We start from the raw sequence: 27791 nt of genomic DNA, 5'->3' as shown, positions 1-27791 counted from the left end.
TATGCTTCTGAGTGACAGGCTCATACCAACCTGAGACACATAGTCGGAAAGCTCCATAATACCTCACTTCATAGAGTCCAGAAGGTGCATCTCAGATCATTTACACCTATATGGGCTATGATGGAATCATACTGGTACCTGTGGTGTAATGACTTGAGTGCATGCATAACTTGGAGGATCCTGGCTCCAGATAAGCAACTAACAGTTATCTTCTCCTTGTTCAGCCTAGTCAGAGAGGCATCAGTATATCTTACTATATATAAGTCCCCTATGATGAGAGTCCTGGGAAGAGTGCTTGCTTTACGGGCTAACTGTCTGGCGCTCCATTGAGAATGACAGTATGTGTGACGCAAGGTGTTTTTTCTGATTGCCTTTGGCCTTGTTCAGGCATAGCTTTGACAGCGGGTGGTCTAGGTGATCTTTGTTGCTTAGAAAAATTGCTTTTAAGTGCCTCAGCATATGTTAGTCTGTGTGTGTGGTTTCGACAACTTGATGTGGACTTGTATGTAAGAGTTTAGCCTCCAGTGTCATTGGATTACGTGGTTGTCAGTAAACATGAGACAACTGCTTCTTTTCTCAAGATGCCCACATCCATAAAGCTGGCTACAGAGAAGTTAGAAAATTAAATATCCATATTCCAGTTCTTTTATTTGTGAGCTACAAGGGGGGGGGGGTGGTGTCAGGAATATTAAGGAGGGTTTGTTGGTGCAGACGAATAAGGGTGTTTTAAAGGAAAACAGTACTAAACTGAACTAACTAATATTTATATAATACTGAATTCTACTAAATCAGTAGGTACTGCCAATTGAGGCCCGACTAACTGCTCTAAGCTTGTTGGTGCACAAAGTATTTGCACTTGGTAATTGCGAGTTACAGTTGTATGAATCACTGTCAGAGAAAATTTGCTTTCTAGGTGTTGCTGTACAGGGCACTATTAACCCATTCAAACATGCAAAATTTGCAGCAGCACAGAAAAAAACAGAGAACTAAATAATGAGACCTTTAGGCAATAAAATGATTACACTACGAGTCCTTTTGTGTAGTGTCAAATCTCTGATAGACAAGGCAAACAGTAAAATCACAGAAGAAGAGACCCACAAGTGCAGTGCTACCACAAACCACTTAAACAACTAGCTGGAAATCCCTTGGTACAGGTAATTTCAAAAACAAAAAAGCCAAACCAACAAAGTCAGAGATACAAATTTTTACTTCACAATAAAAACCGCAAAGCTTTCAGGTTCTAAAATCCCATCTTCAGTGTGTAATACAAACCTATCGAAGACTACAAATTTATAATCCAATCAAAAGACACAGCCAACCAATCAGAAATAAGTTCTCATTAACAAACGTCATAATCCATGTGTAGCTACACATTCTATAAAAAACGTAAAACAATACACGATTAAATAAACTATCCATAAAAATTACAAATAACTATTTATAGTTAAAAATTATTACAACCTTATTTGACTTTCAAAATTGGTTTTAAACTTATCGCTGCATTCACTCCTGGGGCTTTATCTGCATTCATTCTAATTATCCACCTACATTCGGTTACATGTAATTTATTATTAAGGTTTCCTCCTCTCTTACTAAAAAACATTTGCACGATTTGCCCTCCTTTTTCTGTGTGAAGGTAACTTCAAGACAGCAACAGTGAGAGGAAGAGCATACTTGTTTGCTGGGTGGGCACTCAGTAGCATGGGTCCATGCAAAACAATGGGTGGGAAGAGTACATAAAAAGAAGTTATGTACTCACCATAACGTTCCATCTGAGTAGGTACTTCATTTGTCTGCAACTTGTGGGTATCGGATCCGACCTCGGATCCGAGCCGGCAGCTTCACTAGCTAAAAGATCCGAGCTCCTAGCTCCTCCCCCTACCCATAATCCCCTGCTGCCTACTGTATTACCTCAGATCGAGTTTGTTCAGTCCAAAAATTCACACCTTCGACAGAGGATCAAGTATTGCCTAACCTCATGAAAAATAACATTTTTCAGGTGACCAGGAATCATGATATGGTTAGGGGGCATGGAGGGGGGGGGTCGGATGCAGACAAATGAAGTACCTACTCAGATGGAACGTTATGGTGAGTACGTAACTTCTTTATCTAAAGTAGTTACTTCATTTGTTCTGCAACCAGTGGGACAGAGTCCCCAGCTACCTATAAAAATAACTCTGGGTGGCCTTACGGAAGGATATTCCGAAGCACCGCAGAGCCAAAGGAAGCCCTACTCCTCGAAATCATATCCAATTTATAATGGGAAATGAACGTATGAGAAGAGGACCAAGTAGCTGCTGAACATATGTCGTCCAGAGGAACCCTGGACCAGAAGGCTGCTGATGTAGTAATGGATCGGGTTGAATGAGCGTGGATTCCCATAGGAACTGGTTTACCTGAGGACGTATACCCGTGGATTATGCACTGAGAAATCCAATTAGCTAGGGTTACTTTAGAAATTGCCTTTCCCACAGCTGATTTGGCGAAAGACACAAACAACTGATCAGACTTGCGAAAATCTTTAGTCCTGTGCAGGTAGAAACGTAGTTGCCTGTGTACATCCAGTTTGTGCAATGTGTACTTCTCTTTGTTCTGAAAATTTGGGAAGAATACCGGTAAATTGATTGGTTAATATTTGACTCTGAAGCCACCTTCGGTAGGAAAGACAGGTTAGTCCTGAGAGACACTCTATCCTTGTGAAAAATGAGGTAGGGGGGTTTCATGCACAGGGCTTGGAGTTCTGAAACCCTCTTCGCTGACGTAATAGCCACTAAAAAGGCTGTTTTCCAGACAAGAATTTTAATGGAACCGAGGTGGCAGGCTGAAAAGGTGGACTTGTCAAAGCCTGTAGGATTAAAGTTAAGTCCCATGGAGGAACCACCGACTTCACTGGTGGTTTCAAAAGAAAAATGCCCCTCAAGAAGGTTTTGCATATCTTTGAAGATGCTACAGATCCCAGTCCATCTCCCACGTGAAAATGGGAAATGGCTGCTAGTTGTACCTTAACAGTGGAAGCGCTCGCTCCTTTTTGAAAGATTAGTGACAAAAAAATCCAGAATCGTTGGAATAGGGACTGTAAAAGGATCCAGGCCCTTGCCTTCGGTCCAGATGGAAAAACGTTTCCATTTACTATTGTAAATTTTTCTGGTAGCAGGCTTATGGGCCGCCACCAGTATGGCCTTCACTGGTGATGAGATACCGGGAGTCCTAGCCATCAGAGGAACTGGATCAACCAAGCAGTCAGCTTGAGGTTTAGCAGGTTCAGGGTTTGGCATCCCGCAGGATGCAAAATCAAATCTGGAATGGGATCCAGGATCCACGGAGAACTATACTGTGAGACCGCAGATAAGGGAACCAGATCTGATGAGGCCAGAATGGGGCTATGAGGATAACTTTGCTCCCCAACCGACGTGCTTTCTGAATGAACTTCGTCATAAGCGGGAGGGGGGGATAAGCATAAAGAAGACCGGGTGGCCAAGCATGCACCAGAGCGTCTCTCGGGGTCTCCCCTGAAGGGGGAAGTATTGCGAAGTACTCGCTGCACTTTGTGTTTGACGGAGAGGCGAAAAGATCGCAGTGAGACCAACCCCATGCGCGGAAGATCTGCTTCGCAACTGAAGGATTGAGAGACCACTCGTACGGGGTGAGAATCACCTGACTCAGTTTGTCCGCCAATATGTTGGACCGACCCGGAATGTGCGTTGCTACCAGAAAGCAGTTGGTGGATATCGCCCATTCCCACACTCTCATAGCCTCTCAGCAGAGGGGATAAGACCTGGTTCCCCCCTGTTTGTTTATGTACCAGACTACTGCCATGTTGTCTGTCTGGATCGCAATAGTCCCTAGAGGGAGAAGGTCGTGGAGAACTTGCAACGCCAAAAGCACCGCCCTCATCTCTAGGACACGGATATGCAAAGCGGCCTCTATGGGGGTCCACGTGCCTTGGACGGTTCTGCCCGAACAATGCCCCCCCACCCGAGGCGAGAAGCATCCGTGGTCAACGTGGCTTGGGGTGGGGGAAATACAACGGGTCTCCCTTCTCGCAGCTCTCGCGAGTGAAGCCACCAAAGGAGGGAGTCCCTGCAAATTCTGCTCAGTGGAATAGGGGTGTTCAGCGGGTGAAACACTAGTGACCATTGAACTTGAAGAGTCCACTGTAAGATCCTCATTCGTAGGCGAGCATGAAAAGAGAGACCGATGGCTGCTGCCATAGACCCCAGTGCCCTCAGGACTAACTCCGCCGCAGGAGTTGGGCTTCGAAGAAGGGCTAAGAGCTGATGCGATATGCTGTTCAGCCTGTCCGGGGTTAGGAAGGTCTGAGAGATGCGCGTGTCCAATTTGGCCCCTATAAACTCCAAAACCTGCACTGGTTGAAGGAAGGACTTTTGAAGGTTCACTGATATGCCCAAACTCTGGGCGAGAGTCAGAGCATAATCCCTTGCAACACAGAGTTGATGCCTGTTGGGGGCGACAAGGAGCCAGTCATCCAGGTACAGGAACACCTGAATGCCCTGGAGTCTCAGGTGGGCTGCAACCACTGCCATGACCTTGGTGAACACCCTGGGGGCTGAGGTGAGGCCGAACGGGAGAACCCTGAATTAATAATGACTGTCTCCCAGCCAGAAGCAGAGAAACCTCCTGGATCGCCTGGCCATCAGAATGTGGTAGTACGCATCCTTGAGGTCTATAGAGCACATCCAGTCGTTCTCCCGAAGAAGGGGGAGAATAGACTGAAGAGTGACCATCCGGAACTTCTCCTTGGGGACGAACAGGTTCAGGGCGGAGAGATCTAGAATCAGTCTTAAGTCCCCCGTCTTCTTTGGCACCAAAAGAACCTGGAGTAGTAGCCCAATCCGGACTGGTCTGGGGGGACGGGCTGGATAGCTCCTTTTTCTAGCAGCTTTGACACCTCTGAAGCTGCTGCCTCCCTTTGATCGGGTGGGACATCGGGGAGGTGCTTGACTTTGGGGGGTAGGTTCATGAAGGGAATGGTGTAACCTCTGGATATGATTCGGAGCACTCATCGTTCTGTCGTGATGGACTCCCAATTTGACAGATGCTCCGATAAACGCCCCCCGACTGCCTCCAGAGAGGGACAACCGGGTAAGTCTTCAGGGCTGTTTGCGCGCGCGTGTCCGAGAAGGGTTCCCTAGACCCGAAGTTACGCGGCCCCCCTCTGCCTCTGGGCTGGCGTCCACCTTGTCCTCCTCTGCCTCTAGAGGACGAGGGGTCCAAAGCCAGATGGGACTGCTGAGACTTGCGGAACCACAACTTCTTTTGTCCCCTCTGATTCCTTGAAAAGGATCACTGGGGATTCGAGAAGCGGACCCCGACGGCAGACAACGTCTTCCCATCCTTCTCGCTTTGGACCAGCGTCTCGTGTACAGTCTTGCCAAAAAGCGAAGATCAGTCAACGGGCACATTCGCGAAGGACGCCTTGAAGGGTTCTGTGAAAACGCAAAGGTGGAGCCAGGTGTGACGCCGCAAGACTACCCCGGCTCCGCTAATCCTAGCGGCTCCCTCCATAGCATGAGAGAGTAGCCGCACAGACGTGTTAGACATGGACTTTAGAGTGGCCATACGAGTCACAAATGTGCTTTTATCAGCGACCGTCATGGACTCTGGGGGGGGCTGCAGTGTATTCCTTAATTAAGTTTCGCTGTAGCCTGATAATGTGTGCCATATAGTTCAGTGCCCTTATGGAGAAGGTTGCTGAAGCAAACATCCGCTTCCCAATGTGGTCCATCGCCCGAGATTCCTTATCCGGAGGATGGACAGAGGAACACTCCTGTGTGAGTTCCTTCTTCGTGGCGGCCGCCACCAACATGGCATCAAAAGGGGACCCCTTAGCCCAGGACTGCATATCTGCGGGGGGGCTAAGAACTTTGTTGGGATGTCTGGGGATTGGCTCCACGGTGTCAGGCTCTTTCCACGCCCTGGTAGTGATTAAGTCCACCAGGGGGTCAGCCGGCGGGGACACCCAGGAGGTAGACAGGCCTGCCTCAAACGCCTCCAGGAACACCGATTCATCTGAGGAAGGTTTTTGGGCAGACCACCCCCCTCTAATACACAACATTTCCATGATGTCTCCAAAGGAGACATCCTCGGGGGGTGACCTTGGGGAACCTTCCCCTCCATCCAAATCCGTGTCCGTGGTGAAAGACTCAGGGGAGTCCAGGTGCCTCCTTTTACACTGCCATTTGCGAGGCACCTCCTCAGTGGGACTGTCGGAGGAGGGCTCGCCCACGGGGTCCTGTTCCTCTAAGGGAACTAACTGGAGGGTTTGAGCAGGCAGTCCCATAGGATGGATGATGGAGGATAGATCCACATGCATAGGGGGAGTGGGAGGATCCGAGGCCTGGACCGGGGATCTGGAAGACCTCGACAGCACCCTCTCCACTACCTCAAAAGCCGAAGGAGAACTACTTTCCCCAGGCTCCGAAAGTAGTCTCCTTGGCTCTGAAGCAGGGATCGGCGTCGGAGCCGAAGCGGTCAGATCCGAGAGAAGTGTGCTCCGACCGACACTGTGCTGGAGACACACCAATCCCCATAGATCCGATGCTCGGCCCTGAGAGCTAGGATCCGACACGCTCGAGGTTACGGTCGGCGAAGATACCGGAGCTATCGGCGCTGATGAAACCCCGGCTCCGAAAGGGCCCGGATCCGTTGACTCCAAAAACCTAAAGGAGGTCGGAGAAGGAGTGATCGCAGCAAAGAGAGGGACTGCGCTCCCCCCCGAGGGGGGGGGAGGCAAGAGCACCCCCATCTGCATTTGGGTCAGCAGGAATCGACGCATCATCCGATCCATGTCTGCGTCGCTATGGCTCCTGGTCGATCTAGAGGAAGTCATCGAGGCGGGCCGGGAGGGCCACCTCGACGACCTCGAAGTAAACCGGTAATCCTCCTCTGGCTCCGGCGAGAACCGAGGAGAACGGAGCCGAGAGGGGGAGGATCCGGAGAGCCTCGAGGGAGAGCTAACAACTTTCGATGGAGGGGCTGTGGGGTGAGCCTCAGCCCGCCTTTTATGAGACCTGTGCTTGTCTTTCTCCTTATGTCCCTTTTCTTTGGAGACAGAAGCACTAGCATCCCCCGAACCCTGCACAGCAGAGGGAGTTTGAGTCCCAGGCAGAGCGGGGGGAGCTAAAGGCACCGGGGCTACGGAAGCAGCCTGAGCCTTCAAGGGGGAGGAAGAAGAAGCCGAGTCCTGGGGAAGTAAGCCCGCCAGGATCAGCTTGTTCTTCCTGTCCCTTAATTGCCCGGGGATTAAAGGCTGCGCAAATTGGGCAAGCCGTTGATAAGTGGGCCACTCCCAGGCACAAAACACAATGAGTGTGGCCATCAGCTGGGGAAAGCTTATGGCCACACTCAGAGCACTTAGAAAAAACGGCCTTGGGCCCTTCAGCATTTTTTTTACAATACACACCCTCAAACACTAAGGGGGAGGGGAACAACACACGACGCTAATGACTAAAAACTACTGCAGAAAAAGGGTTCTAATACTCTAATTCTACTAGGGGAATTACTACCACAACACACGCTAACTAAAAAAAAAAAAATTTAAAGATATTTTCTCAGAGAGAAAAAGGTAACGATCTCACCAAGCCTAAGAAGCTCTTTACAAGTAGCTGCTTCAGCCGCGGCAAACTCGATCTGAGGTAATACAGTAGGCAGCAGGGGATTATGGGTAGGGGAGGAGCTAGGAGCTCAGATCTTTTAGCTAGTGAAGCTGCTGGCTCGGATCCGAGGTCGGATCCGATACCCACAGGTTGCAGAACAAATGAAGTAACTACTTCAGATAATAGCTTATATAATAGTCAACAGCAATGAAAGGGGGGGTCTGACAATCAGATAATCTTAAGGGGTGGAGGGCAGAGACAAAGCCTTATAAAACAACAGCAGAAAAAGAATGGGTGGGTTTGGACATTTTTCAAGTAGTAAGCAGGATAACTAGAGAGGCTGGTAAATCAAATAAGGGCAATATTGGAGGTCTTTCAGAAACTTTTGCTTAATGTGTTAGTGAGGGATGGGGCAGACACAGAATGCAAGCAGATAAATGATAAGCAGAATATAAAAGCATCAAAGCACAAACTGGAGCAAAGACAATTCTCTCACTACTGAACTTGTACTATAGTTTTAAGACACCAGACTAAGTAGAAATTTACCAGTAACACTATTTATGGTAAAAAGACAGAAAGACATACCACAGTTAAACAACAAAACTATCTAAACTCTAAGCCTTTAAGACAAGAATAAATTTACAAGACTTAGCTGAGCAAGCTGGAGCATGGAATTGCATCTGTACTCAATAAACGGTAAATGAAATATGAGGTAATGTTGGGGGACAAGATGGGATTATTGGTAACAGGAGGAGCTGAAGCGATGCAGCCTAAAGTCTGGAGTGGCTGAAGTCGGATCCAAAGGCGTATCCATTGAGGAATAGACAGAAGAGACATCATCAAATATGGTTTTATCATCAAAACTTCCAAAGAACATTTCTCTTGCACATAATTCCAAAAACAGTGCTACTCAAAACATCAGGAAGGCATATCATAAAAGATTCAGGTATCTCCTTGTACAAGCACAATCACAGAACAAGTTTGGAAATTCTAGATGCAGTAGCTGTCAAACAACAGAAATCCCTCACTATTACTACTAATGCAACATCTTAGTTCTAATTTTTTACTGCCCAAGAATTCAAATATAAATTCTATGCTGCCAAAACCTAATAGAAAAAATTATGTTGGACTCACCACTGCTGGTGATGGGACGTGAATGCTAGGTACTGACCGCGGTCGTACATGATTGGCTAAATGACAGAGAACCACACCATCTGTTAGGGCTGGCCCAAGTTCATTGGGAAGAGACACCTTCAATCGTGATTCAATGTTCTGAGGGGGAAAAAAAAACAAAAAGAATGAATTTAAAAGACAATCTGTTGACATAACACACACTGTAACAGCAGACCTATAGGGAATAATACTCTCATTGCTTTCATAACCACAGGGGTTTTCCTGCGTTCAACAGCACTGGAAAGATCAAACTTCATTTAATAGAACAAACTTCCCAAACACGAAAGCATGATATATACTGCTTCAGCTCACTCTTGATTGGACAATGAATTTGAAGGTTTTTTTTTTTTTTTTTTTTTTTTTTTTTTTAGTAGTTAACATAATGCATCACATTGCTTAATGGCTTAAGTAACACGACACATTCCTCCATCAGTCCTATTTTATGCAAAGCATTTCTTAATAATATACTTCATCAGGACTAAGAAGAAGCAGCGTACAAATGATTAGTCCAGAAAAAAAAATCACTTTAGCTAGCAAATCTAGGAGACTCTCTCTCTGATACCCTCCCTATCTATGTGAGGAATAAAGACACCTTGTTGAAGTTTCAAGTAGTTTATTCAGTTAAGTAGGTAGATGGACAGTACTTAAATGAATAAACTTGAAACTTCAACAGGGCATCTTTATTCCTCCTTTCGAGTGTATTCACTGTTGCAGTCATTACATTTGGGTAATCTGCTGGCAGGTTGCCCTCAGTCGGCCTTATTAACAAAGTCTTGTGTCCTGCGTCTGTTGCTGTCCCTTCTTCCATGACGTCAGGTTGTCAGGGGTATAAAACATGCAGTCAATGCCATTACATCAGTTTTTCTTGCCCCAGATGTCAGGTGTCCCCCAAATGGGGAGCAAAATATATGTGTGTATATATATATATATATATATATATATATATATATATATATATATATATATATATATATATATATATATATGTATATAAAATTAAAAACACAAACAATATACCTCCAAACAAAAGCAAATACACCAAAAAGGCTTTTAAGCATAGTAAAAGAAAGTAGAGGTGTAGTAAGAGAAAAACAGGAGGCTGGAGGGAGGGTAACCAGGACTGCAACAGTGAATACACTCGAACATCTACATTTATGGTAAGTGTACACAACTGTACTATGTTCTTCGTGTTTCACTGTTGCAGTCATTACATATGGGTAAATTCCCAAAGCTATGGTTGGGAGGATGGATTTATACAGCATTAGGACCAGCTATAAGGCCCTGCAGGACAGCAGTGGCAAAGCCAGCTCTGGATTTAGAGAAGAAAGGTAAATGGTAATGTTTGATGAACGTATGAACTGAGCTCCAGGTAGCAGCTTCTAGAATGTCTCTGGTAGGAACACCTCTCAGAAAGGCTGTAGAAGTAGATGCAGCCCTGGTGGAATGAGATCTGATCCCCTGGGGGATAGTTTTACCATGGTGTATTTAGCAGAAAAGAATACAATGGCTTATCCATTTGTTTTGAAATAGCTTTTCCCTCTGCCCCTACATCAGATGCCACCAGTAGTTGTTCAGATTTTCTTAGAGATTTCTTCCTGTTTAAGTAAAATCTAAGTTGTCTGTGTACATCCAATGAATGCTAAATCCACTCCCCCTTGTCCTGTGGATTGGGAAAGAAAGTTGGCAAATGAATGGTCTGATTAAGAGCCACACTGGATACCACCTTAGGCATGAAGGATGGATTGGTCCTGACAGACACCGTGTCCGCATGAAAATTAATGAAAGGCTTCACTGCCATAAGAGCCTGTAATTCAGAAATCCTTCTAGCTGAAGTGACTGCTAAAAGGAAAGTTGTTTTCCAGGAGATAAATTTTAAGTCTGCAGTAGCATCTGGCTCAAAAGGAGGCAAAGCGAGTTTTTCCAATACAAAATTGAGTTCCCAGGCAGGGGTTGGAGCTCTCCTGGGTGGTCTTAAGTTTTTGGACCCTTTGAGATACTGCTTTAGCAGAAGATGAGAGAAGAGGGGAGGTTCTGTGTTGTAATGAACTGAAATGGCTAAGGCATGGATTTTTATGGAAGAAAAGGACAGGCCCTTGTGAAGCATCTCAGTTAAGTATTGTAAAATCTGAGGAATATTGGGCACTGCTGTGCTTATTGCTTCTGACTGATTCCAGGCACATAATCTTTTCCATTTGTCATCATAAGATTTTCTAGTACTAGGCCTTCTCATCTCCAAAATGACATCCATCACAGGTTTGCTGAGGGATGCTAAGGGTGAATTTAGGTGTTTAGCCACGCTGCAAGATTCATAGTTTGGAGCCGAGTGTGCAGAATTTGGTTGTTCTGCTGAGACGGTAAGTAAGGTGTCTGAGGCAGGTGCCACGGTGGAAGGTGTGACACATTGCACAGGAGTGGGTACCAGTGTTGGCGAGGCTAGTCTGGAGCAATCAGAATCATGTTTGGTTTGTTCTGTTTGTCTTTTAGTAAAACTTTGGAGAGCAGAGGCAGAGGCGGAAAAGCATACACTGATAGGTTTTTCCTACTGAATGATAGAGCATTCACTTTCCAGGCTTTTTTGTGATGAGTTCTTGTGCAGAATTTGTCCAACTGATAGTTCTGGGGTGAGGCAAAAAGATCTATGTCTGGACTCCCCCACTTGCGTGTCAACATGTTGAAAATCCGTGGTTCCAGTTTCCATTCGTGTGGGTCCATGAGATTTCTGCTTAGATCATCTGCCAGAGTATTCACCTTTCCTGGCAGGAATTGAGCTTGTAGTTGTATTTGGTAGGTCAAGGCTGTGTTCCACAATACCATGGCTAGTCTGCAAAGGGGGTAGGAGTGTGTAGCCCCCTGCCTGTTTATGTACCACATAACTGTGGTGTTGTCTGTCTTTATCATTAATTGTCCTGGATGAAGGTAGTCCTTGAAGGCTGTCAGTGCATTCTGCACAGCTAGCATCTCTTTCTGATTGATATGAAGGTGCATTTGATTTGGGCTCCATTTTCCCTGAATGTACTTCCCTGCCAGATGAGCCCCCCAGGCATAGTCTGATGCATCTGTAGTTAGGTTTTGGGCAGCAGGGGTGGAGTGAATGGCAGTCCCTTGTTTTGGTGGCAGGCCTCTGCCCACCATAGGAACTCTAGTTGCAGGCAAAGTATGATAGGAATCATTGTTTCCAGGCTGTGACAATGTTGACTCCATAAGCTTTTTAAGTACCACTGAAGTTTCCTCATATGCAGTCTTGCATATGGAATTAGAAGAATGCAGGAGGCCATGAAACCCAAGGATTGCAAAATTTGTCTTGCAGATAGCAGGGTTTTTGTGGCCATCTGTTTGAAGTAAGTTACCAAATGAATTTGCTTTTCTGGTGCAAGGTAAGCCATCTGGGCAGTTGTATTCAAGCTTGCACCCAAGAATGTAATTTTTTGAGAGGGTACCCAGTTGTGATTTCTTTTAGTTTATGGTGTACCTTAGACAACTTAGAACCCTGTTTACAAACGCCAGATGCTTTAGAAGAATGTCCTTGTTTTCTGCCTGAATTAGACAATCGTCCAGGTATGGATATATTTGAATATTTCTTTGCCTGTAAAATGCAATTACTGGAGCCAGGCACTTTGTGAAGACCCTGGGAGCAGTAGCTAAGCCAAAGGGCAGTGCAGAGAACTGGTAATGCAAGTAGCCTGCTTTGAAGTGGAGGTATCTTCTGCAAGATTCCCTGATTGGGATATGCAGGTAAGCCTCTTAAGTCTAGAGTTACCAACCAGGCATCTTTGCCTAGCATAGGAAGTAACTGGTGAAGAGTCAACATCTTGAATTTTGGAATGTCAAGAAATGCGTTCAGAGTAGACAGGTCCAGAATTGGATGCCATGATTTGTCTTTTCTGGGTAACAGGAATAGTCTTGAACAGAAACCTTGTCTCTTTTCCTCTTCTGGTACTGGTTGAATAGCCCCATGTTCATGAGGGACAGTACTTGTTTCTGAGCCTCTGCCCACTGTTTTGGGGGCAGGCCTGGCCATCCGTTTGGGATTGGCAACATGTGGAAATGAAATCTGTATCCCTGGTATACTATACTTAAAACCCATTTGTCCTGGCTTATAAGTTACCAGTTTCTTGCATGAAGTGCCAGTTTTCCCCCCAAAGGGGTGGCTAAAAGGTAAGTACTTGGTGAGTATAGAGGGAAGTCATTGAGACTGTTTACCATAGGGAGGTGCCTTGTTGTTTCCAGATTTGGAGGTGGAGGCACCCCATTGTTTTGTTCTAAAAGTTCCTTGTGACTGAAACCTAGTGCCTTTTGAATGTCTGGTTTGACTTGAGTGGCTCTCGAAGGAACTGGAAAGGACCAGTTCTTAGTAGGCCAGTACCTATTAAATATTGGAGGTTGCACTTGTAAGAAATCTTTCACACTTTGCATAGATTTAGCTTTATCTTCCATCTTTTTTAAAACTTCTTCAGCCTTACTACCAAAGAGACGGTCCTGTTGTAAAGGAGCATCCAACAATTTTGCTTTAACATGATCAGGCAGAGTTTGCTCCCTGAGCCAAGCATGCCTTCTTAGCACAGACCCAGTTACAGCAGCCCTGCAAGAGGCCTCCAAAGAATCAAAACCACATTGCAAAGTATGTTTTCCAACTTGTTCAGCTGAATGCAATAAATCCTGTAAATCTTTATTTTCCACACAGTCAGAAATTAACATCATTTTCTGTTTAAGCAGTCCCATGATATGCTGTTGATATTTAAGCATATGAAATTGACAGTTTAAAGCCCTGATTGCCAAGGCTGCAGAAGTGTAAAACCTCTTACCCCATCGATCCAGCGCCCTGGAATCTGTATCAGAAGAGGTAGGATTTTTAGCAGTAGAGGCCTTAATGCCCTTGGGACCCTGAGAAATGGTTTCAGGATCTGCAATAGAATTTTTGAAAAGGAATTTGTGGGAGTCAGGAACCCTGTAGTATCTGTCTGGCTTACAAGGAGCCGGAGGCAGAGAATCAGGAGCCATACTAGATTCTGAAAAAACATCAACAACAATGTCTAGAACAGGAGTTATAGCCAAAGGCCTACGCTGAAGAAGAAGAAGAAAATCCCCAAGTCTTTTTTTAGATTCAGAGAAATCCTGACTTTCCCAGTGGAAATGTTCCCTTAAGGTATGTAAAGTTTCCCCAAAAGAAAAATCCTCAGGGGGGAGAAGCAGAAGGAATGGAATCTTCTAAATCAGAGTCCTCGTAAGTAGGTATAGACAAATCCTGTTCATTAGAATAGTCAGAAGAAATAGAATCCTGTTCAGAAGATTCATAATCAATGTCTTGCCTAGGCCTCTTAGAAGGAGGGGATTGGCTACCCCTGATCAGAGTAATTAAATCTTCAGCCATTTTGATCATTTGTTTTTAGGCATAGGGGCCTGCACATGTGGCCCAGGCATCGGTTTTTTAGACATAGACTTAGATTTTGGCCTTAGTTTTGAAGATGGCGTCGGTCTAGTATACAAATCTGTAGGCCTGAAAACACTCTCAGAAGCCAGTGCCTGCACAGCGGCTCCGGACCCATCTAAGGTAGAGACATCTGTGGGTTCCATAACTGAAGCATCTCGCGGCATACCGGACTCAGAATGGGTCTCAGTAGAGGTCTGCGAATCAGTAGTAGTGGGTATCAGGGGCTGCGAAAGCACCTCACTGAGTACCGGCGAACTGGCGACTGGCTTAGGAGAAACGTCATCAGCTTTGGACCTCAACGGCCTGTCTCTGTCTTTTTCTTTGTGTTTTTTAGGTATTCCAGTCGTGGGATTGCTAACCGACGACATTTCTGGATAATTAAATCATGAGCCAAAATATTTAGAAACAAAAATATACCGACGTTTAATAGTGCATTGATTAAATTTAGCACAAAACTGACAGCAAGGTACATTGTGGTCAGGGCCTAGGCAAGGAATACAGTACAAATGAAAATCCTTATGAGGTATTTGCTTCCCACAAGTAATGCAATTATTAACTTTTACCGACATCGGTAAGGAACAAGAAAAAAAGTTTCCCCAATGGGGTACTTAGCTTTTAGTTGAAGACTTCGGTTCTGAAACTCGAAAATGAAAATTTCAGGAGTCAGCCGACCGGCACTTGTGAACTGCTTCTGCTTTCGGCACCACGCGGCAAGAAAGACTGATGTAATGGCGTTGGCTGCATGTTTTATACCCCTGACAACCTGACGTTATGGAAGAAGGGACAGCAACCGACGCAGGACCCAAGACTTTGTTAATCAGGCCGACTGAGGGCAACCTGCCAGCAGATTACCCAAATGTAATGACTGCAACAGTGAAACACGAAGAACATATACAGAATTTAATGTCTGTATGTGATACATTTAAAGTCTATATACAGTACAACTCTTGCCTATCCGCGGTGGTGCAGCGGTAGTGTTGTTGCCTCACAGCAAGAGGTTCTCCCGTTCGATTCTCAGCTAGTGCGCAGGGAGTGCCTTCTGTGTGGAGCGAACATGTCCTCCCTGTGGTAGGGTGGCGTTCCAAAAGACATGCGTGAATGGGCATGCCTTCGTTGAAGGTTGGGCATCGAGCTGGCAACTTGGCACCATGAAAATCTACTGCCAATCATTAGCGGACCGGAGTTCCACTGTGGCGACCCCTAACCGGGAAAAGCCAAAAGACAACAACATACAGTACGACTCTTGCCTAGGTTCAAGTAGCAGCTCCGATTCTGGAGGAGATGAGAACACAGACCTGACTGGGGAAAACACAGTAGACAGCCACAGTGATGCAGGTGCTCCTGTCAGCAGTTACAGGCAGGTTTATACCATACAAAACACCCTTATTGTCAACACTGGCATATGTTGGTAAAGGTTATGACTGCCCATTCCGCTTGGCTTTTACTCCTTGCGGTAGAAAATCCATGATGGTGGGGAAAGAATGGGCTTAAGACTGTCATGGGGACTGATCGTTGGCAGGCACAGAAGGGGAAAAAACATCTAGAACAAAAAGTTTGGTATGAAAACGTTCTCAGTTTTCTTATACATCCCCAACCCTTAGGTTTCAGACAGCTATACTAAACTATGTATTCATACTCATGGTGTCAATTGTAAAACCATACTGACTCACTGAAGTATATACTTTTTAGTCCAACAAACCACAGAAATAAACACTAAACTGACCTGTGTGTCTTGTCAGGACACACAAGAAATAACACAAAATCTCAAAAGATGTGGTGTAAAGTACAGTTTTGTACCTACCATAAATGTAGATGTTCGAGGATTCCCTTGCTGCAGTCCTGACAATTGGGTATAGTCCGCGTCCCAGTCGGCCGAATACCAGAGGACTGCTCAGTCTTTTCTTGCCCCAGATGTCAGAAGACCCAAAAGACAAGTCCCAAAACAACCTGCACCAAAAACATGTACAATATATACAGTAATATATACAAAAATATAAGCATGTAAACTCACCTACACAACCACCCTGAAACACAGAGGGAAGGAGAATCCTCGAACATCTACATTTATGGTAGGTACAAAACTGTACTATGTTCTTCGTCTTCCCTTGCTGCAGTCCTGACGAATCCCAAAGCAGAGGTAAGGAGGCTGGCAAATTATAAGGTAGCAGGAGCTGACAACATGCCTTGTAAAACAGCTGTGGCAAAACCAGCTCTAGTCTTAGAGTATATAGGCAGGTGATAATGCCTAGAGAAAGTATGCACTGAACTCCAAGTAGCTGCTTCCAGAATATCCTTAGTTGCCACCCCTTAGAAATGCTGTTGAAGTGGCAGTAGCCCTAGTGGAATGAGGCCTAATCCCAGCTGGAACCTCTTTGCCATGATGGGAATAACAAAATGCAATGCAAAAGCCAATCCACCTAGAAATAGTTTGTTTTGACACAGGCTTGCCCTGTGAACTTAAAGCAAAAGAAACAAGTAACTGCTGAGACTGCCTAAAATCTTTAGTCCTGCTCAAATAATAACAATTGCCTGTGTACATCTAAAGTGTGCAAAATCTTTTCCCCTTTATTTTGAGGATCTGCGGCAAATGAATAGTTTGGTTTAAAGCCACACTAGAAACCACCTTAGGCATAAAGGAAGGATTAAATGATACCCTGTCCTTATGGAAAATCAAAAGGGCTCTACTGCCATAAGGGCCTGCAACTCAGATACCCTTCTTGCAGAAGTAATAGCCAACAGAAAAGCAGTCTTCCATGACAAATATTTCAATTCAGCAGTAGCTGCAGGCTCAAAAGGTTGTAGAGTAAGTTTTCCAACACAAAATTGAGATACCAAGCAGGAGTAGGAGCTCTACGTGGGGGACTTATATTCTTTGCCCCCCTAAGAAACTGCTTGAGCAAAGGATAAACAAAGGTGGGTCACAATCATAGTGAGCTGAAATTGCTGCAGCATGAATCTTTATGGAAGAGAAAGACAAACCTTTGTCCAATAATTCAGTAAGATATTGAAGAGCCACACTCAAATTAGGCTCTGAAATCTCCAAATTCTTTGCTGTACTCCAAAATAAAAATCTCTTCCATTTTTCTACTCTCCTAGTACTAGGCCTTCTAGCTTCCATAATCACATTTAAAACTTGTTGAGGAAGCTGAGACCTACCATGCTTCAACACAGAATATGCCAAGCTGTGAGATGAAGAGATTGAAGCTTGACATTGAGCAGATGACCGTCCTTCTGAGATAACAGATGAGGAATCAGAGGTAAAGGCCATGGAGGCTTCTTTACAAGACTCCTTAGAAGTGGGTACCAGTGTTGCCGAGGCCAATCTGGAGCTATCAAAATCATCCTTGGCCTGTCCTGTCTGACCTTTAGTAATACCTTTGGAAGAAGAGGTAGAGGTGGAAAGGCATAGACATGAAGGTTTTCCAACTGAAAGACAGAGCATCCACTTTCCAAGCTGTGTGATGAAACCCCTTTGTGCAATACTTTGGCAGCTGGTGGTTTAGTGGAGAAGCGAACAGATCTATGTCTGGAGTTCCCCATGACACTGTCAATTTCTGAAATACATGAAGATCCAGTTTCCACTCGTGGGGATCCATGATTTGTCTGCTTAATACATCTGCTAGGGAGTTCTGTGCTCCTGGCAGAAACCTTGCCTGAAGAGTCAGTTGCAGGCTTATCTCCCATAAAATCATTGCTTGCCTGCATAGAGGATAAGAATGTGTTCCCCTTGCTTGTTGATGTACCACATGACAGTTGTGTTGTCTGTCAGAATCAACACCTGCCCTGGAAGAAGTAACTCCTTGAACGCCATCAATGCAAACTGGACTGCTAACATCTCCTTCATGTTGATATGTAGATGCTGTAGTCTGGCAGGCCACTTGTCTTGTATCCACTTTCCATTTAGATGAGCTCCCCAAGCAGTGTCCGAGGCATCTGTCGTTAAAATCTGACTCGCCTCTGGCGGGTCACAGAGAGTCCCTTGTTTAGGTGACATTCCTGAGCCCACCACAAGAATTCCTTTTGAAGGCAAGGTATTATTTGAATGACAGTGTCCAAATCTTGGCAGTGCTGTGTCCATACATTTTGAGATACCATTGCAGCTTCCTCATATGCAGTTTGGCATTGGGAAGCACCAGAATACAAGATGCCATGAACCCTAATGCTTGAAGGACTGTCCTTGCAGTCAGCGGACTGATGAGATAGTTGATGGAAGTAAAGTGACAGACTCTTTTGTTTGTCCGGGGTTAAAAAGGCCATCTGGGCTGCTGTATTCAGTCTCACACCCAGAAAGCCCATGTCTTGAGAGGGTACTAGACTGGACTTTATTTCGTTCACAGAATACCCTAGGCATCTTAGCACTGCTATGACATATTCCAGATGCTGTAGAAGGTGTTCCTTTTCTTGAGCCAGAATCAGGCAGTCGTCCAAGTAAGGATAAATTTGAATGCCTTGAAGCCTGAAGTAAGCTATCACTGGAGCCAGAACCTTTGTGAATACTCTGAAGCAGTAGATAAGCCAAAGGGCAATGCAGAGAACTGATAATGAAAATCTCCAGTTATACTTTCTGCAACTTAGCCTTATGGGCACATGAAGGTAAGCTTCCTTGAGATCCAAAGTTACCATCCAGTGATCCTTGCCCAGCAGAGGTAACAGTTGCTGTAACGTCAACATCTTGAACTTGGGAATGTCCAGATAAGTGTTGAGGATAGATAAATCCAAAATTGGTCTCCACGTGTTCCCCTTCTTTGGTACTAGGAACAGGCGAGAATAAAATCCTTTCTGACACAGGGACTGGCTGAATAGCCCCTATCTGGAGTAACTGAGAAACTTGCTTGTGAGCCTCTTTTCTTTGTGGAGGAGGAACATCTGGCATGCCTTTGAAAGGGGCATTGTGTGGAAATAAAATCTGTACCCGTGATGAATGATATCCAGCACCCATCTGTCTTGAGTGATTAAATCCCAATTTTCTTTGAAAAGAGACAATCTTCCTCCCAAAGGAGCTGCCAGGCGAGAGTCCACTGGCAGCTGAAAAGGCAGGTCATTGGTTCTGCTTACGAAAGGACTGACCCCTGCCCTCACCAGAAGTCTGGGCAGGTGAACTGTCTGATCTAGGCCTTGAGCCCTGCCCCTACCACGTCTAGACCTACCCCTAGACTGGGAACCATAAGCAGGATCACCCCTTAGCAGGCCAATTTCTACTAAACTTGAGGCTGCACCTGCAAAATCTTTAACAGTCTGCATAGACTTAGCTTTGTCCTCCATTTTCTTTAAAACTGCTTCCACAGGCGGTCCAAACAACACATCAGACTGTAAAGGAGCATCCAAAATCCTGGTCTTAACATGCTCAGCTAAATTCTGATCCTTCAACCATGCATGTCTGCGAAGAACAGAACTAGTAGCAGCCACCCTCGAGGAGGCCTGAACAGCATCAAAACCACACTGCAAAGAATGCTTACCCACTTGTTCAGACACATGAACCAAATCCAGCAATTCTTTACACTCAATACCTTCCGCCAAAGCATCCACCTTAGATTTCAATTGTGAAAGGAGATAATTCTGATATTTCAGCATATGAAATTGACAATTCAACGCCCTCATGGCTAGAGTGGAAGAAGTATACTTTCTTACCCCACCTATCCAAAGCCCTTGCCTCTTTATCAGAGGGTACAGGATTTTTAACCACAGAAGCTTTAACACCTTTAGGCCCCTGAGAAACAGTTTCTGGGTCCGCCCTGGGACTCTTAAACAAATACTTATGAGCTTGGCACCCTATAATACCTATCAGGCTTAACAGGAGCAGGAGGCAAGGAATCAGGGTTCAGAGAAGCCTCTGCAAAACATCCTCCACCACATTCAACACAGGAGGAATAGCTAAGGGCCTATGCTGGGGCAAAACAAGAATTCCTAAGCTTTTCTGGAGTCAGAGTAATCTTGGCCTTCCCATTTAAAGTGCTCCCTCATGGAGTGAAGAGTCTCTGAAAATGAAAAATCCTCAGGAGGAGAAGCTGAAGGAGTGGAATCATCCACATCAGAATCAGAATAAGTAGGAAACTCTTGCAAGTCTTCCACAGAAGACTCTGAAGCCTGTGAACACTGTTCAAAACTATCAAACTCCTGTTCCACCCTAGGCCTCTTATCAGGTGGGGGCATAGAACCTCTAATCAGAGTAATCAAATCTTCTGCCATTTTAAGCATATGTTTCTTAGGCACAGAGCCCGAAATGCTAGGAGAAGCCCTACAGAAGCTGAACTTGGCCTTCCTCTAAAGAAGCTTTGGCAACAGAAGGAGAGGCCCTAACTACCTTGGGAAGAGAGGGAAGAACAGTTACCTGAGAAGCCCCTCAGCCTGGCCTACCTCCTGAGAGGGCACATCCTGTAACAGTAAAGTATCTGCCTGAGACTCCATAGAGACTCCTGGCAAAACCTCTGGCTCCCTGAGCCTTCTAAAGGACCGACGTCCGGGACTGCCGGTTCCTCACCCCTAGACTTCACTGTTTTGTCCTTGCGCTTCTTAGATGAAGCAGGCGTCGGAGTATCCGGCATAGTATAATTGCAACGCTTCCCAAACACTAACCTAGCACAATCAAGCCTCCTCTTAATAGTGCACAAGAGCGGCAACCAACAACGTCGTGCTCAGGCCCTAAACAAGGTATACACAAAGTATGATAATCCCTATGCGTATCTGCTTCCCACAAGAAATACAGTTATTCACTTTTTCTGACATCCGGTTAAATACTGAGGCAAGAAAAACCAAAATGTTCGCCAACTCTGTATTCGGTCTGAAACTCGGTTCGGAAAATCTCAGAACGCCAACCTGCACAAATTGCTTCTGCATCGGACCATGCGGCAAAAGACTGAGGAAATGGCGTCGGTCATGCGCATTAGTACCCTGGCGTACTGGCGCAGTCTAAGGCGCCATGACCGATACTCTGGTATTCGGGCCGACTGGGACGCGGACTATACCCAATTGTCAGGACTGCAGCAAGGGAAGACGAAGAACATCCTACATGAGTTCTACGTTGTAACTGAGTCTTATGGAAGAACTGTGTACCACATCACATGCAAATCACTACAACTAGTTTATCAGCATTAAAGTCAAAGATATATAACTATATACACCTCCCTTTCCTGAAGTCAGAAAATACACCTACATTATTTGCCTAAAAGGTACCATCCCACTACACTGCAGATGACTCTTCAAACGTCACCTTAATATTTCACTACAAACCCCATTTGTTATTTTACAAGAGGTGTTTTTTTTTTTTTTTTTTTTTACAAATTCTAGAACAAATTTCAATATTTTTACATCAATATATTAATTTGTGATCAAAAACTTATTCCAACTCTTATTGATGAGCCACGCAACTCACTAAATTCAGTCTTTGGTTCTGTTTTTCAGCAGCTTAACATAACCATCTGTAGTTTCTGTAGGACCGTGTGCAGTTATAAAGAAATAGCTAACAGATGCAAATTTTTTTCTAGGCAGACAATGTCTAATAAAATAATTCTTTAGGGACTCACAGCAGTTAATGAATTTGATCTCCAAGTGCTGCTACTCTGTCTTTCTCATTCCCAAATAAAGTAAAAGGGTTACATACTTTCACAGCTTCATTGACAGTAGCACAAAGGAATGGGTCTATATCAGATCAGTGAAACAGCATTACAGTGAATGCCATTTCGCCAACACACATACAGCGAAACCTCATAACAGCAAAAGCTCAGGTCAGTGATTTTTTTCCCAGGGAAGAAAATCGTTTGGCCTGAGCCGTGACATTGCCCTTTACCCCACTGTAGTGCGATCTCTGAGTTAACCCGCGGTAGTGGTGCTGCAGTAGCGTTGTCGCGTTTGATTCTCAGCTAGAGCGTCTTCTGTGTGGAGGCATGCGTGAATGGGCATGCCTTAGTTGAAGGATGTGCGTCAGGGCTGGTAACTCGGCACGTAAAAATCCACTACCAAACATTAGCGGACCGGAGTTCCGCTGTGGCGACCCCTAACCGGGATAAGCCGCAAGACGCAACTACAGTGCGATCTCGGAGTTGACTTTGCAATGTTTTAAGTGGTTTGTTCTGTTGTGTTGGTCTACCGATTATTTTCCATGGGAACCTGGGGTTTCGGTGTATGTACGTTGGCAAAACAGCATTCGCTGTAATGCCATTTCACTGAAATAATATAGACCCCAAAGGAATGCAGTACAATGAGCCCTTTTCAGAATGCTCAGCTAATACAGATGTAGTGAGAAATAAATCAAATTTCTGGATGTCAAGCTTCCAGTTTTAGTCTAACTTCCTTCTAGTGATTCAAGTCCAGAAGCCCGCAGTTGAACATTTTCACTGTTATTTATACTTCTATAGTTTCTAACACAGGGACTCAAATGCAAATCTATTTTTTTTCACTTATGCATATACTCTACTCCTCTCTGACATCACGTCATATTAACAGGTTGAATAAATAAGCAGATTTCGCAAATGTGGTACAACTCTTTATTCCAACTGAAAATTCTTTAAATAAACTGTGTGCCACGACATGCAAATCACTGAAGTTAGTCACCCACGTACAACACCATGTGCTGAATATTATGATCCTCAGTTAGAAAGGTTTATTGGCATCCAACATATGCTATCTTAATGCCTACATTTTTCAGTAATAAATTTGCAACCCCCCCCCCAGTGCCCAACGAAGAACTGAAAAGGCAAACCATTACTGCATTAACTATGTGTATGCTATCCATCTCTGCACACATAAATCACTGGGCATTGTGCATTAACTTCAAGCAGCATGTAAATGGGTACATGTTTGTGTATGTGTCTGTGTGTATCGCATTTATTTGCTATACGCTAACAAGGTAAATGGGCTGGTCCATAGACCCTTTTCAGCCATGACCTGGGCTCAGAGAGCATATTACACAAAAAAACTCGTTTACAATGCAAATTCAGACTTGCATAATAATTACTTACATTTTTGTGAAATCACTGAGAGCAGATACACAAGACATTCAGTAACTATAAAACAGATAGACACAGTCTGTACAGTAGATGACTACATGCCATGTACAATGCCTTATAAATTATATATATACACATACATTTATTTATATATATATATATATATATATATATATATATATATATATATACATATTTATTTATATATATATATATATATATATATATATAAACGTGTGTGTGTATAGATTTTATATATATATATATATATATATATATATATATATATATATATATATCTATATATATATATATATATATAGATGGATATTTATATGTATATATACAGTGGATATAAAGTGTACACACCCCTGTTAAAATGCCAGGTTTTTGTGATATAAAAAAGTGAGACCACAATAAAACATTTCAAAACTTTTCCCACCTTTAATGTGACCTATAACCTGTACAATTCAATTGAAAAACAAATCTGTTAGGGGAAAAAAATATAAAAAATAAAAAACGTACAATAAGCTGGTTGCATAAGTGTGTACACCCTTAAACTAATACTTTGTTGAAGCACCTTTTGATATAATTACAGCATTCAGTCTTCTTGGGTAGGAGTCTATCAGCATGGCACATCTTGACTTGGCAATATTTGCCTATTCTTCCTTGCAAAAGCGCTCCAAATCTGTCAGATTGTGAAGGCATCTCTTGTGCATAGCCCTCTTCAAGTCACCTAACAGATTTTCTATTGGATTTAGGTCTGGGCTATTCCAAAACTTTAATTTTCTTCTGGTGAAGCCATTCTTTCGTTGATTTGGATGCATGCTTGGGGTCATTGTCATGCTGAAAGGTGAAATTCCTCTTCATCTTTCTCCGAGACACCTGAAGGTTTTGGGCCAAAAGTGACTGGTATTTGGAACTATTCTAATTTCCTCTACCTTGGCTAAAGCCCCAGTTCCAGCTGAAGAAAACCCCAAAGCATGATACTGCCACCACCATGAGAAGTGCTATTTTTTGCCAAGCGTACCTTTTGGAATTGTGGTCAAAAAGTTCAACCTTGGTCTCATCAGACCATAACACATTTTCCCGCATGCTTTTGGGAGACTTGCTGTATTGTTTTGCAAATTTTAGCTGGGCCTCAATGTTTTTCTGTGTTAGAAAAGACTTCCATCTTGTAACCCTACCCCATAGTCCACACATATGAAGAGTACCAGAGATTATTGTCACATGTAGTACACAACCAGTACTTGCCAGAAATTCCTGTAGCTCCTTTAGTGTTGATGTAGGTCTCTTAGCAGCCTCCCTGACCAGTTTTCGTCCTGTCTTTTCATCAATTTTGGGGGGACATCCAGTTCTTTGCAACGTCACTGTTGTCCCATTTTTCTCCACTTTTTGATGACTGTCTTCACTGTGTTCCATGGTATATCCAATGCTGTGGAAATTATTTTGTACCCTTCTCCTGACAGATACCTTTCAACAATTAGATCCCTTTGATGCTTTGCAAGCTCTCTACGAACCATGGCTTTTACTGTAGCGGGCAATGGAGTCAATGTCAGGAAAAAGCCCTGGAGCCTATATAAGCCTAGCCCAAGATGATTCCATGGCATCATGCCGCCCAAAAAGTTAGTTCTCAGTGCCCCTGTCAAGCAAGGGCACTGAAGTGATCCCCAGGGTGAGCTTCCTATTGTCCATCCACTCGTTAAGATTTCTCTTAAAGAGGGCCAGTGAAGTGCTCTGCTTGACGTGAATGGAAAGTTTGTTCCAGAGTATGGGAAGTCTCTGGGTTAGGAACCTGTCCCTCTAGCATGTTCTGTTTATTGTGGTAATGAAGTTTAGGTCCCTGAAGCATGTGGCATTGGAGGGATTGGGATTTCTTTAGGTGTAGCATATCTAGCAGCTCTGGGTCAGACATGGCTTTGTTGGTCAAGCAGAGATCGCCTCTACGTAGGCGATAAGTGAGAGTACAGCTGGAGTTTTATTTGAGCCTATCCATATAGGGCATGTGTCTAAGGTCTAAGATCCTCTTAGTGAGGTATTTTTGTGGCCTTTCCAGTTGTAGGTGTCTAGTGAGGTATGTACCAAATGGGGTAGTGTATTCTATAATAGGTCTAATGATGGAAGAGTAGAGAGGGATTATGACCTCCTCCTTCCTGGATGAGAAACCTTTTGTAATGAGATGTGCCACATAGAAGGACTTTCTGACTACAGTGGCAATGTGATTATCAAAGGAGAGGTTGCTGTCAACCTATGTCCAACAAATTCAGTAAACCTTGAATCCTGGAACTTCAAAAAAAGGTGCTTTATTCAAATACTGGACCAAAACAAGATAAAATACTTTTCGTAGGCACTAAGCGCTTTCACCCTATCATCCTAGGGCATCATCAGAGTACAACAAATAGGCTGATCATCATCCCTTATATACAGAACTAATAATAGTTAATTATACAATTTCCTAATTAAAACATTTATCTCCTTAGTTACAATGGTTCAGAGAGAGAATTTAAGGCAGTGAAACCCTAACCAGAACTTAAGGTAGTACTGCAGTTAACATAATATCAATATTAATTCATAAAATTAATGTGAATAATGACAATAACATCACAGGTAGTAAAAAATAAAAATGTTAAAAATATTAAAAATATCCAAGATACACTGTACAGCCTTTCACAAAAAAGATCACGAATAATAAAATATAATAAAGAATAGAAAGTAATAATCAAAATCAAAATGGCAGTTAAATTACTCGTAGTATTTAAACCCTACTGTTCCAATCAAGGAATTATGTATATTTCAACCTAGTAAACAACAGTACTACTTGTTATAAGAACTATAAAATTGTGTAACCTTTTTACGATGTGTACCTAAATTTAATAAATATAATAAATAAATATTAATAATTATTAAATAAATAAGTATTTAAATATGTATATTCATAAAACTGTTAAATTGTTAAAAATATGTATTAATTAAATTGATAATTGTAAATTGTATATAATAAAAATTACCACATAAGTGTTAATACAAAAATACAATAAAATGTGCTATAATTGTATTGACAATGCGAATTATATAAATATAAATATAAAAATGTAAAATAGTGTAGTTGTACTTGCTGAATGTGATTAAAACTTAACAACTGTTAAACTGTTTATACAACAACAACCTTTGTGTAAGTGTTGTGTATTGTTAAAATTTATTCCACACATAAAATACTAAATTAACTGTGACTTCAGCTTAAGTATGCTGGCTATAGATATTTGATCATTGATGCCAGGCCACTTACTGGCATTTAATCTAAGTTGCCAGAGACATTCTTTCGCTTCTAATAAAGTTTTAATGTCACCACCTTTTTGTGCATTATTGTAAGGTATTCTGTCAATCACAAAAAACAAGAATTTTTTAAAATTAACACAACTAACACTATGATTATATAAAGCACTAGTCTGTCTATGATTCCTAATGTCACTTAAATGTTCAATGATTCTTGTTTTTAATTTTCTGTTCATTTTTCCTATGTAATATGCTTCACACCCTGTACAGGAAGCTGCGTATACTATCATAACCGAGTTACAATCACAAACTCCAGGACATCTAATGGTCATTTCATAGTTCGAAATTGAAAGGTATGGTCCATTGTTAATAAATCTACATATGTGACATGCACCACATTTATTCACTGTCAACCTATGTCCCCAGGTCTCTTATCACACCTTCGGTGTTTAGTAGACTACCGCCTATGTAGTAGTTCATGGGCACCAAATTTTTCGCAAAAGGAATAACAATGCACTTTTTGGCATTGAGCTTAAGGCCATGGTTCTGGCACCAGTCATTGGTGTCAGTGAGGCCTTTTTGTAGAATGTCTACATCAGTTGGAGAATCAATAATGGCTCCCATTTTGCAATTATCTGCGAACTTGGTCAGCCAGAGTCCCTTTGTGTTGGCTTGAACTTCAGAGAAGTAGATGCCAAACAGGAGAGGACGTAGGACCAATCCCTGTGGGACACCACTTGTAACTGGTCGGAAGTCAGATTTGGAGTCCGCTACTTTCACAGTGTGAGCCAGTTGGCAACCCACCTTATGACACAGGTATAGCCTAGTTTAATGAGTCTATCTAGGATTCCTGAGTGGGGGATGGTGTCGAAGGCCTTGGCAAAATCTAGGTAGGCTGTGTAAACTACCTTGCCTTCATCCACAGCTCTGGTGACAGACTCTAAGAAGTCCATCAGGCTGAGCAGGCATGAACTACCTTTCAGAAACCCAAACTGTGTGGGGTCCAGAGTTCGGAGATTCCCTATGTCCTTATTTATAAGGTCCATGATGACGCGCTCCATTAACCTTACATATCAGACTCGTCAGAATAATGGGGCGGTAGTTCCCAGGGTATGTAGTCGCTTCCCTTTTGTGGAGTGGGATGACAGTAGCAGTGCGCCATTCGGTAGGAACAGAGCCTAAAATGAGGCTATGATTGAACAGGGTACTCAGGTGTGGTGCCAATTCACTTTGTAATTCATGCAGAACGCAGCCAGGAATATTATCATTTCCCATGGAAGCTGTATTCTTGGCTTTGGACAGTGCAGTTTTTACCTGCATAGCTGTGATAATAGGGATTTGGCATTCCTCAGGTATTGT

General features: G+C 43.5%; 1 protein-coding gene across 5 annotated transcripts in view; it reads right to left on the bottom strand.

Annotated features, from left to right (window-relative positions):
• LRCH3 (leucine rich repeats and calponin homology domain containing 3) overlaps positions 1-27791 on the bottom strand; it is a 3082729-nt gene that overhangs the window by 260418 nt on the left and 2794520 nt on the right. For all 5 annotated transcript variants that reach the window (XM_044070695.1, XM_044070696.1, XM_044070697.1 and 2 more), the window contains one exon: positions 8751-8888. In XM_044070695.1, the coding sequence (XP_043926630.1) occupies positions 8751-8888 (138 nt within the window). The remainder of the gene's footprint in view (positions 1-8750; positions 8889-27791) is intronic.

The sequence above is a fragment of the Protopterus annectens genome, chromosome 4.part1 (genome assembly GCF_019279795.1).
Source record: "Protopterus annectens isolate FY-2018-M chromosome 4.part1, PAN1.0, whole genome shotgun sequence".
Classification (NCBI taxonomy): domain Eukaryota; kingdom Metazoa; phylum Chordata; order Ceratodontiformes; family Protopteridae; genus Protopterus; species Protopterus annectens.
Note: the sequence above shows the minus strand (reverse complement) of the source record. Positions and strands in the feature narration are given on the sequence as shown.